The sequence below is a fragment of the Rutilus rutilus genome (genome assembly GCF_951802725.1).
Source record: "Rutilus rutilus genome assembly, chromosome: 8".
NCBI lineage: Eukaryota > Metazoa > Chordata > Actinopteri > Cypriniformes > Leuciscidae > Rutilus > Rutilus rutilus.
In genome coordinates this window covers 25,481,362-25,493,370 of record NC_140222.1, presented here as the reverse complement: position 1 = coordinate 25,493,370, position 12,009 = coordinate 25,481,362, and the positions used below count along the sequence as shown (strand labels likewise).

The following is a 12,009-nucleotide window of genomic DNA, read 5'->3' as shown; positions in this document are numbered from 1 at the left end:
ATTTCACTGTTTTAATTCATTTTGAGGAATACACAGCGCACACAACGCCTCTGCCTCTTACTCACGATTCCTCTCAACATGGGGACAGGAGAGATGTCAGTCTATAAATGGGATAACAAAGTAACGTGCGTTACTTGTTTGAAAAAGTAACTCCGATATTTTGTTGTAAATATAAAAGTAATGTGTTACTTTGATTTTTTTATAATACAGTACTATAGTAAGAATGTAATAAATACTAGGGATGTCCCGAGCCAATCGCAAAGATCAGTATCGGGGACAATTAAGCATTTTTGTAATCGGTATCTGCTATCCTAAGCCCGGTCCTTTTTTACGTCAGCTGTCATGCTGGTGTTAAAAAAAAAAAAAAAAGAATTATTGCAATTATGCTGCTTATTTTGCATATTAAATACAAGAAGTATATATAAATAATTGTGACCACACAGTCTGTTTACAATGTCCATTGTAACAGATGTTTACATCTACTAATGTCTATGTATATTAAACATCTGTTACAATGAAAATACTTTTTTGTATTTTCTATGAATACTCTGTTTCGGCAGATACTCAATATTCAATAACTCGGATCGGATCGGGAGCACAAAAAAACTTGTTCGGGACATCCCTAATAAATGCATATAATTGAATATATAATAAATTGAAATATTTATTTTTAGTTATTAATATTACATTTTAAAATGTAATCGTTAAATAAAAATATCATTATTATATGACTGTCTGATCAGGTGTGGGATTTGAGTGACATAGACAAAGATGGACACTTGGACAAAGATGAGTTTGCAGTGGTGAGTAATTATTTTTTGTGTTCGTGTTATTGTTGTGTTATCACACTCATAATAGTTACACTATAACATATAATAGTTACACTCATAACTACATACAGTTATCCCATGATGCAATGCACTCCTCTTCATCATTAAATATATTATTATTAAAAAAAAGTATGCATATTATGCGTATGTATTGCATATTGCATAGTGCGTGCTATTTAACAGTACATTTTAATTGTGTGTGTATATATATATATATGTATATATATATATATATATATATATATATATATATATATATATATATATATATATATATATATGTATATGTGTTATATTTTAAAAAATTGTAGGCAGTAAAAAGAAAGTGTTAAAACGGCATAATGACATCAATTTCTTTTGTCCAGGCTATGCATCTGGTGTACCGGGCCCTGGAGAAGGAACCCGTGCCCTCCGTCCTGCCCTCCTCTCTCATCCCTCCATCTAAAAGGAAGAAGTCCTCCGGGTCTTTGTCCAACATGGTGCCAGTGTTACCAGGCAGCCCACCGCCACCTAAAGACAGCCTGCGCTCGACCCCCTCTCACGGCAGCATGAACTCTCTCAACAGCGCTGGGAGTTTGTCCCCAAAACACACCCTCAAATCCTCACAGGTATTATCGGTGCGTTTTCATTTTGATGATGTACAGAAGAATTGAAGATGGCCTGATGGTTTAACTCTAATCATCAGCATTCGGTAAACTGGGTGGTACCAGTTGCAGACAGAGGGCGCTATGATGACATCTTCCTCAAAACTGACTCTGACCTCGACGGCTTCGTCAGCGGTCACGAAGTTAAAGATATCTTCATGCATTCAGGCCTTCCTCAGAACCTCCTGGCACATATCTGGTACTATTTCAAATGTGCTTTTGATTTCTCTTCACTCTCGCTGTTGTGATTGTCACATTCATCGCTTCCTCTGTTGTGTTTGTCAGGGCTCTGGCGGACACTAGGCAAATGGGCAAACTCACGCGCGAGCAGTTCTCCTTGGCCATGTATTTCATTCAGCAGAAAGTGAGCAAAGGCTTGGACCCTCCACAAGCTCTGACTCCAGACATGATCCCACCGTCCGAACGCGGAACACCGGGACCTGTAAGTCACATGAGCACGTTTACAACTGCGTGCTTATAATGGGCTTCTGCACCTGACTGAAAGGTTACAGGTTTGAATCCCAGAGGAAGTGATCCATGGTTCATGAAGACTGTACATGTAATAAGTGTACTGTCTTTAAATTAGTAGTATCTGCCTAAATGACTGCTTGAATGAAGTGACCTGGTCCAGAGTTGTAATTGTTAACAAAAACACATTTTTTAAGCTAAAATGAAATAAATAAATATATATAATAAAATTAAATAAATAAATGCAATAATAAAAAACGTAAACTGGCAGGATTCTGAAATAAAATAAGTCTAAGTTGAAGTACTAAAATTACTAACACTAAAGCGGAGATAAAAATAAAGCTAAATAGAAATCTTAAAATTTATTAAAAAGACAAGCACGTAGCAAAATTACTCAATCTTAATGAAAATTACTAAATTACTAAAACTGAATTAAAACTAAAAGCTATAAATACTATAACGGTATTTAAATAATACTAAAATAACTGTCCTGTCCTGTCAAAAGTAAAAACAAAATATGTTTTTGCCATATTTTGCATTGTGACACAATTTTTTCATGCAAAGATATATTATTTAGATATATATTTATATTTATTTGTCATGTATATTATGTATTGTACTGAATTGAATTAAAAAATGAAGTAAATCTCATTCTGACAATAAAATAAATCTCATTACTGTAATACAGTAATAAAAAAAATCCTCCTGTCCAGATACAATGATTAAAAAAAATAATAATAATGCAAGTTTCATTAAAATCAGCATAATTTAAATGCAAAAAATAGTACTATGCTAAATAAATATTTAATTAAAAAACAGATATTTCATTTATTTATAATTTTTTTGCATTTCAGCCTGAACAGTCACAGTGAAAATAAAGCTGATTGAAACGGCCCTAAAATAGTTTGAATTTTCCTTGTGCAAAATGCAATTTCACATTTCAGTAAAAATATTTTATTGACCGATTTTTGTATTTATTTTTAGGTACCCACCTACATTGACTCAGTACGTATGAGCAATGTGAACTGAAACAATATCACTTTATAACTGAAATGAAATGACTGATCACAAATACAGATTTTCTCTTGCTTTAATGGGTTAACGTGAATCAGCACAGTTTTGTCCCTCATTTGAAGAGCTTCCTCTGTTTTTTTTCAGAGTCTGTCAGGATATATGACACCAGTGGGCTCTGAGATGGCTGCACTGAGCGAGATGCGCCGGGTAAACAGCCTCTTTCTCTCTCTCTCTCTCTCTCTCTCTCTCTCTCTCTCTCTCACGTTCTTTCATTACATGTATTTCCATTTCTTCAGTTAGGATTTCAAACCCTAAATATTTAATAGATGAAACTGTAGTCATTCACAATACATCAAGAGAGCCACTAACATCTTATCACGAACGCAACCCGAATATCTTACCAAACAATCTTCTGTTCCTTTTCATCCACGTTTCAACGCTGCTGATGTTTTATGCCGTTATTCGCTGGCTAAAATCAGGCAATAATGTTCAAGTTATGGGTAGGTAACGCTTAGAAAAAGACTGAACAAATGCTTTCGATGGTCTGTTAGCCGAGACGTTGAGTTGGAAAGCATTTGTGAGAGATCCAGTGCTGTGAAATGGTGCCGTGTCTTGACTTCCCCATGTTCTGAGCATCAGAGGTGGAAGACAAGCTCGTCTCTGCTCCCGTGTGGTGGCTCCTTTGCTGTTCTCTACCCTTCTGTTTGTGTGGTGCTCTGTTTATGTGTGGTTTTAATGCATCAGGACTGACTTTCTGTGCTGGACCCCCCCCCCCCTCATACAGGACAGCTCCAGCTCTGTGGGATCAGGCGAGTTCACCGGGATTAAAGAACTGGACGATATAAGTCAGGAGATCGCACAGCTGCAGAGGTAATACAATACGCTGGCATTTAAAGGTGCTCTGGGATAGATCTGAGCTGCCAAAAGAACAAAAGTTCACGTCACATGATTCATTATTTATTTTATTTTTTTATGCATTTTTTTTACAACCAATGTCATTCTTTACTACTATTCAAACGTTTTTTTTTGTGGAAGAAATGGAGATTTTTTTCACCAAGGATACATAAAAAAAATCAAATGTGTCTTATAATGTGATTTATAATGTCACACAATAATTAAATTATATATATATATATATATATACGGTATATATATATATATATATATATATATATATATTATATTATATTTTATATATATATATATATATATATATATATATATATATATATATATATATATAGAGAGAGAGAGAGAGAGAGAGAGAGAGAGAGAGAGAGAGAGAGAGAGAGAGAGAGAGAGAGAGAGAGAGAGAGAGAGAGAGAGAGAGAGAGAGAGAGAGAGAGAGAGAGGGAGAGGATTAAAAAATCATATTTTGGAAATTAAACTTAATGCCTCAATTTAAAAAATTAGGAAAAATCCAACCTTTAAGGACACCAATTTTCTTTGTGAATGAATAATGTATCGTAAATAAATAAATGTTCTTCCTTAAAATACAGGGTGCATAAGTGAGTACACCCCTATGTTAAATTCCCATAGAGGCAGGCAGATTTTTATTTTTAAGTATTTTTATTTATTTTTTGTTTAGGATACTATGCATCCTGATAAAGTTCCCTTGGCCTTTGGAATTAAAATAGCCCCACATCATCACATAGCCTTCACCATACCTAGAGATTGGCATGGGGTACTTTCCATAAGATCATCTCTCAATGCAAATCAAACTAGCTTTTAGGCTAACTGAAATAAAACCATGCCAATCTCTAGGTATGGTGAAGGCTATGTGATGATGTGGGGCTATTTTAATTCCAAAGGCCAAGGGAACTTTATCAGGATGCATAGTATCCTAAAAAAAACTTAAAAAAAAATACTTAAAAATAAAAATCTGCCTGCCTCTATGGGAATTTAACATAGGGGTGTACTCACTTATGCACCCTGTATTTTAAGGAAGAACATTTATTTATTTACGATACATTATTCATTCACAAAGAAAATTGGTGTCCTTAAAGGTTGGATTTTTCCTAATTTTTTTAATTAAGGCATTAAGTTCAATTTCCAAAATATGATTTTTTATTCCTCTTTTTAGTCAACTTTAGCATGGGTGTCTAAACTTATGCATAGCACTGTATATATATATATATATATATATATATATAAAATTGTATTATTTTGTATTATAATTTAATCCTGAATATGTTAATTATAATTATATATATATGGAAATGTTTCTATGTAAATCCATCCAAAAACATCCAATTACTGTGCAAAGTGAATATTTTAAGTACTTTTTAATTCATTTTTTTAAGGTAAAAATTGTGTATTGCTGAACAACTTGCTGTAAAGCAAATTAAATTTAAGCTTTTTTAAATTGCACTTGCAATTGAATGTAATTTCAGTTTTTGCGGAGGCGCACCTTTTTTTTTTTCATTTTGCCTCCTCCCATTTTTGTTGTCCTCCATTTTTCTCAGTGGCCCACCACACCAAACCTAGTATATTTGTCCCTTCTGAACAGTTCCCCTATAGATGACCCTGAAATGACCCTCATGCTCACATGCACACTTCAGAGGAAGAGGAAAGGTACCTTGAAAGCTCTTGGTGGTGGATGAGTTTCCCTCTCCCTGACAAATCCTCATCTCACCCCCTTCCCCTCTTCACAGTGTCCGTTTAATGTGTGTAGTTTTTTTTTTTTTTTTTTAAAGAAATCTCTTGTTTCACTTGCTTATTCATGCTGCCTCAGCACTCTTGCTTTCACACACTGGGATACACTCAGGTAAAACCCTCTCTTGGCTGTCACGGTTCTTGTTTTGTGTGTGAAGGAGGCAGGTATGAGGGATGTTTTCTAGTTGCCAACAGTTGATAAAGGTTTTTGCGTTTCTTTTTCAAATTATTTCAACAGAGAGAAATACACTTTGGAACAAGACATCAGAGAAACAGAGGAGGCCATCAGACACAAAACCACAGAGGTTCAGGTAAACCTGGCAGTGCAATTATTATTTAATTATTATGAATTGTTATTTTTATTAGTAATTAAACAAATATACTGAAAGTATTGTGTGTGTATGTGTATGTGTATATATATATATATATATATACACACACACACACACACATATATATATATACATATATATATATGTGTATATATGTATATATGTATGTATATATATATATATATATATATATATATATATATGTATGTGTGTGTGTGTGTGTATGTGTGTATATATATATATATATATATATATACACACACACACACACACACATGCATATATATATATACATATATATATATGTATGTGTATATATATATATATATATATATATATATGTATGTATGTGTGTGTGTGTGTGTGTGTGTCTATGTAAATGTTTTAATTTAATATAAATATTATTAAAATAATCAAAGCATTATATTAATAAAAAAATATATTTAAAGTACTAATATAATAGTATTTTATTATTATATGATAAATATTAGAAAAATATACTTAAACTATTATTAATGTATTTAAAAGGAAAAATATTAAGTATTATTCGCATTATAATCAGGAAATTATTTTTTTGTAATAATATTAATTATAAAATATACTTAAAGTATTAATATTTATGAGTAAATGCATTTATAAACATTTTAATATTTTTTATAATTATAATAAAGATAATTATTGTACTATTATTATTTGTATTGTAATTATATTAACATATATTAAATTTTTGTAATACATTTTATTTAAAAGTTATCTCATTTTTATAAATGTTCTGTGATAAATATATTAAAATACACTAACTATTATTATTATTATATTTAAAAGTAAAAATATTTTAAGTATATTTTCATAATTATAATACTACAAATATTTAATATGAATATATTATAAATATTTAAAGTAAAAATACATTTATAAATGAATTTTACTATTATAAACATATTTAAACTAATCTTATATTATTATAAATATTGAAATTGTATTCATTGTTTTGTAATTATATTAATTATAAATATATTATTTAATAAATTTGATCAATCATTTTTTATAAACAACAATGATGTGAAATGTATTATTAATGCACTATATTTAAAGGTATCTATTTTTTAAAATGTTATTTCTTTTAATATGCACAAGTTATATGTTGGCTTCGTTGTTAACTGGATGCGGTTTGATTGACAGGAGATGCAGAATGATCTGGACCGAGAGGCGTCCAGCCTCCAGGAGCTTGAGGCCCAGAAGCAGGACGCTCAGGACCGGCTGGAGGAGATGGACCAGCAGAAGGCCAAGCTTGAAGACATGCTTAATGACGTACGGCAGAAGTGCCAGGAAGAATCGCAAATGGTGAGCGAAAAACAAAACAAGACAATTTACTAGATCCTCAGATGACATGTTGTTGAACGTTAAACCCAGGGCTCGAGACTAACGGCGTCCTATCGTCCTGGGGACGATAGAAAATGTGTTTAGGACGAACAGAAATATTCTCTAGGACGCCTACAGGACGAAAGACATTTTTGTATGTGTGTTCATTTATTACTAGCCTATTAGGGTAACTTACTTAGAAAATGTCAAAATTAACCGACCAAGCGCTGACTACAACGGAGCGCGTTCTCATGCTGTTACTATAGTTACTATCACTGGCCGGCTACTCACCCGGAGACTTGTTTCGCGGTACATCTATCACATGGCTTATTTTCACAGACAAAAACGAGACGATAACTAAATAAAAACTAGTTTTGAATGACAAAAACCATGACGAAAATCTATTGACATTTTCGTCAACGAATAAAAACTAAACAAAAATGTTAGATAGTGACGATTTGGGAAGCGATCCAGTCAGAACTGATGTCCTGCGTTTGTGGTAGATGCGCACATTTGTACTGTAACGTTCTGATCTACCCAGCGGCACACGGGTTGACATGCGCTGCATGTCTCATAAAACGTAAAAAAATGTAAACGCCTGGGAGAATGAGTAGAGCAGACATAGATCTGAATAAGAATAAGAACTCAAAAAAAGAGCTGTATTCAGTACGGTTTTCTGTGCGCACACACCCGACCCGAAGCGTTCCGCCATGCACATAGACACCTATACAGCGCGTGAGTACTTTTGAGCTCTCTTTCGTGTCTGAATGGACAAATACACACAGCATTATGTCGAAATGTCCGTTTTGGAGAGTATTCACGTAAACTACGTTGGTTATGTCTTAAACAGTTTTGAGTGTATCGGATGTGCATCAGCGCACGTCACTGGACATGATCCGATGTCTTAAAGTGACAGTGGGTAATAAACCTAATGCGGTCTGTGTATTGATCAAGCAACAAAAGAAAAAGAGAAAAGCATTCACTGCTCGTTAATAGCTTTAATAATAATTCATTATATTTAATTCATACAAATAAATATGTCTGCTGCTTGAAAGAATAAAGAATGATGATATTTTTTAGATATGTTGTCACCAGTATTTATTTGTTATTTTTTAATCCAACCAACTCCAAAACGTTTTGAGCTGTATGTATTTTTATCTTAATTTTCGTATATGTAAAAAAAAATAAAAAATTCTGCATGAATACAAAAAAGCATACACTCCTGTTATTTTTTATTTAATCATTTTTTTACCTGTTTACAGATAATTACTTTGAATGGAGCTAAATAAATATAATACTATAAATCATAAACATTTTAATGGTGTTTTTGTTATGTGACTAACAACTAACAACTATAGATGATAATAACAAAGTACAGAAACAACATGTTTATTTTGGGACGGTTGACATTCACTTTAGGACGGTTCAAATCGTTTTTCAGGACGGTTCCAGGACGGAGGTGAAAAAAGTTAGTCTGGAGCCCTGGTTAAACCGATCCGTATTATTTCTGTTCAGATCTCATCCCTGCAGAACCAGATCCATTCGCAGGAGTCGGACCTCCAGAGCCAAGAGGAAGAGCTGGGCCGGGCCAAGGCTGACCTGAACCGCCTGCAGCAGGAGGAAGCGCAGCTAGAGCAGAGTCTACAAGCTGGCAGGATTCAGCTAGAAACTATCATAAAGTCTCTCAAAGCCACACAGGACGAGATCAACCAGGTTGTGCCTTTGGAACATTTGATGTATGAAACAAAAAGTGTACGCTAGGGGGAGACAAACCTCTAAAGATGTCTGTTATTTCAAACGCTTTCATGCAAATTTGATACCTTAGGAAATTAGAAGGCAGACACCAGAAGCTGATATATTTAATAATGTCAGAAGAATGTGCTAAGCATGTAAGTATGTAACAGATAACTGACGTGTGTGCATGTTGCAGGCGCGGAGCAAACTCTCCCAGATCCAGGACAGCCAACACGAGATCAGTAAGAGCATTGAGCAGTACAGCAGCACCTTGAACGGGACCCACGGGGGCAGCATGACCAACCTGGCCGACATGAGCGAAGGCTTCCCAGAGAAGGAGAACGGAGGTTTCGGGGCCATGGTGAGATGTCTCTTTTTTTCTTCTTGTTTTTTTTTTTTTTTTTGAGTTGGAAGTATTTAAGGTTGAATTTTAGGCCTCTCTCAGAGCGTGAATGTCAATAAACTAAATTTGATCGTAAAACAATATTTCTATATTTATTTTTAGAATGCACAATACATCATAGTAGTAAGCAAAGTTTGAACGTAAACCAAGTTGTATAGTCGTACTAAATCCATGGGTTATTAATTGTAGTATCAAGCTAGTATGCAAGGTCTGTACCAGTAAAAAAATTAGTTTTTATATTTATATAAATATGTATTTGTAAGTACAATAAAAATGTTATGTTGTATTTTTTTTATATATATATATATATATATATTTTTTATAAATATACAATATATATATATATATTGTATATAAAATATATAGTGTATATATATATATATATATATATATATATATATACACTGTGTATGTATATATATATATATATATATATATATATATATATACACTGTATATATGTATATACACTATATATATGTATATAGTGTGTGTATATGTGTATATATATATATATATATATATATATATTTTTTTTTTTTATATATATATCTTAAAAATATATAATAATAATAATGTAAAAACATTTTATACACACACATTTGGTATTAATGTATTATTATTGTTATTATTTATTATATAAATTATTACTATTTATTATAACTGACTACTTTTTTTATGATTATGTTCATGCTCATACTTTCTTACTAGCAAGCATGAACCTCACTACTCACGTGATTGCAATCAAATTCCTGTTGACATTCTCTGGTTTCTGATGGAAAACTTGCTTGCTTTTCTTTCTGATTTATGCCTCGCATGCAAAGGTACAATTTGGAAACCCAGCACTGTCTGACCAACAGATCTTCTTATGTTTTTTGGAACAGCTGAGGCTTAAACTGCAAAATGTAGGCACAAAATGACTGAAATTTATACTTCATTCTTATTTCAAGTATTTTTTTTCTCCAATGAGTTAGTGAAAGAGAATATTTTCGGCTGGACCTCGAACACAGTGTTGGCCTACTTAGATGGTTTTTGGACTGAAGCTAGATTCAGCTAAAAAACGAATGTGACAAGACTTCTACGATGTCTTCCAGAAAGGAAACACATTGGCTAATGGTAATTTAAACTCATTACAGGAGGACCCTTTCAAAGTGAAGACCACTGTGTTCAACAGCACCCCTCAGGAGATGCACACGGACCCTTTCCAGTCTGAAGACCCATTTAAAACAGACCCATTCAAAGGTTGGTTGTGTAATCGTTTAATCTTTCTCTTTTAATCGGCTCAAAGTAAATACGAAGGGTCTGGATGCTGTACTAACCGTTTAGTTGATTATTAAGTAAATTCATTCCTGTTTAATTTCAAATTCCACATTTGTGGGACCAAGCTTTTGTAGCCTTTGCGAAGTCTATTAAACGGATCACCCTCTCTTTTTTTGTTTGTTGTAGGTGATCCGTTCCAGAATGACCCATTCTCAAAGCAGACCACCACAGTTGCAGGTATCCATTTCAACAAAATGCATGAAGTGCATACAATTTTACTTATATATATATACATATATATTAGTGCTGTCAAACGATAAAAAAAATTATTCGCACATTTTTCTTTAATTCATTGTGATTTAATCGCACATAACATTAAAGTTTATATTAAAGTAATATATTTTCACATTGTAAAAATATCACAGGTAATCTCCAAATTAATGTGGAAACAACAAAGACAGTTATTTTAAATATTTGATCTTACAGGTAGGAATGGACAGAAATTGAATAAAGTTATTATAAATAAATTGAATAAAAGTTAATATAGATTAATCCTTATTAAAGCTACAAAAGTGATTCAGTCAAGAGCAGTGAGTTTAATGTTTTACATTACATTAATGACAGACATCACAGCCACAGGTTTGTTAGGGTGCGGTCACTTTAAGATCTGAAGCACATGACTAATGCAGAGCAGAACTGTTGTGCCTTTGAATGAATATGTGTTTTGAGCGAATCAATCAGGTGATCTAATGATTCAGTGGCCCATTCACAAAGAGAGCCATTTACTTCAATCCTGAATGAAATTTTGAATCAGCTGTTTGAACGGATCGAATTAATGAATGACTCAACAACCTACTAATTTGGACGTTTACCACTAGTACTGTATCTACTGGCAGGTTTACTTTAAATATTATTTCAGATTTTTTTTCTTCTTCATATTTTGTGAATAGTTTCCCCCAAAATTCTTTCTTTTGTGGAACGTATTTTGAAGAATATTGGTGACCAAACTCTTTTGGTCTATAAATATATCTAGATACCAATTCATGTGCAGCCTCACCCCCATCCCCCCCCCAAAGTTTATGTGTAATACATTCTATGTTGAATAAAATAAAATCTTTCTTGCTAAAGCTACTTTTTGTAATGTCTATTTGATGCTTTTCTCATTTAACCCAACTTTAAATAATATTTTGGGGGTAATTTCTCAGCCTAAGTTGATGTGCGATTAATTCGATAAAAAAATGTAATCGCTTGACAGCCCTAATAATAATATTACTTACATTTTAAATAAATGTGTATGTGCGTAGCAA

General features: G+C 32.8%; 1 protein-coding gene across 5 annotated transcripts in view; it reads left to right on the top strand.

The window, feature by feature from the left end:
• eps15l1a (epidermal growth factor receptor pathway substrate 15-like 1a) overlaps window positions 1–12,009 on the top strand; it is a 28,381-nt gene that overhangs the window by 3,511 nt on the left and 12,861 nt on the right. For 3 of the 5 annotated variants that reach the window (XM_084415850.1, XM_084415849.1, XM_084415852.1), the window contains exons 8-20: window positions 744–803; window positions 1,196–1,438; window positions 1,516–1,673; window positions 1,760–1,916; window positions 3,101–3,163; window positions 3,741–3,826; window positions 5,691–5,723; window positions 5,850–5,922; window positions 7,126–7,287; window positions 8,821–9,018; window positions 9,236–9,400; window positions 10,579–10,684; window positions 10,889–10,939. In XM_084415850.1, coding sequence (XP_084271976.1) covers window positions 744–803; window positions 1,196–1,438; window positions 1,516–1,673; window positions 1,760–1,916; window positions 3,101–3,163; window positions 3,741–3,826; window positions 5,691–5,723; window positions 5,850–5,922; window positions 7,126–7,287; window positions 8,821–9,018; window positions 9,236–9,400; window positions 10,579–10,684; window positions 10,889–10,939 — 1,555 coding nt within the window. The remainder of the gene's footprint in view (window positions 1–743; window positions 804–1,195; window positions 1,439–1,515; window positions 1,674–1,759; window positions 1,917–3,100; window positions 3,164–3,740; window positions 3,827–5,690; window positions 5,724–5,849; window positions 5,923–7,125; window positions 7,288–8,820; window positions 9,019–9,235; window positions 9,401–10,578; window positions 10,685–10,888; window positions 10,940–12,009) is intronic. The other 2 variants (XM_084415851.1, XM_084415853.1) reach the window with 1 other exon arrangement.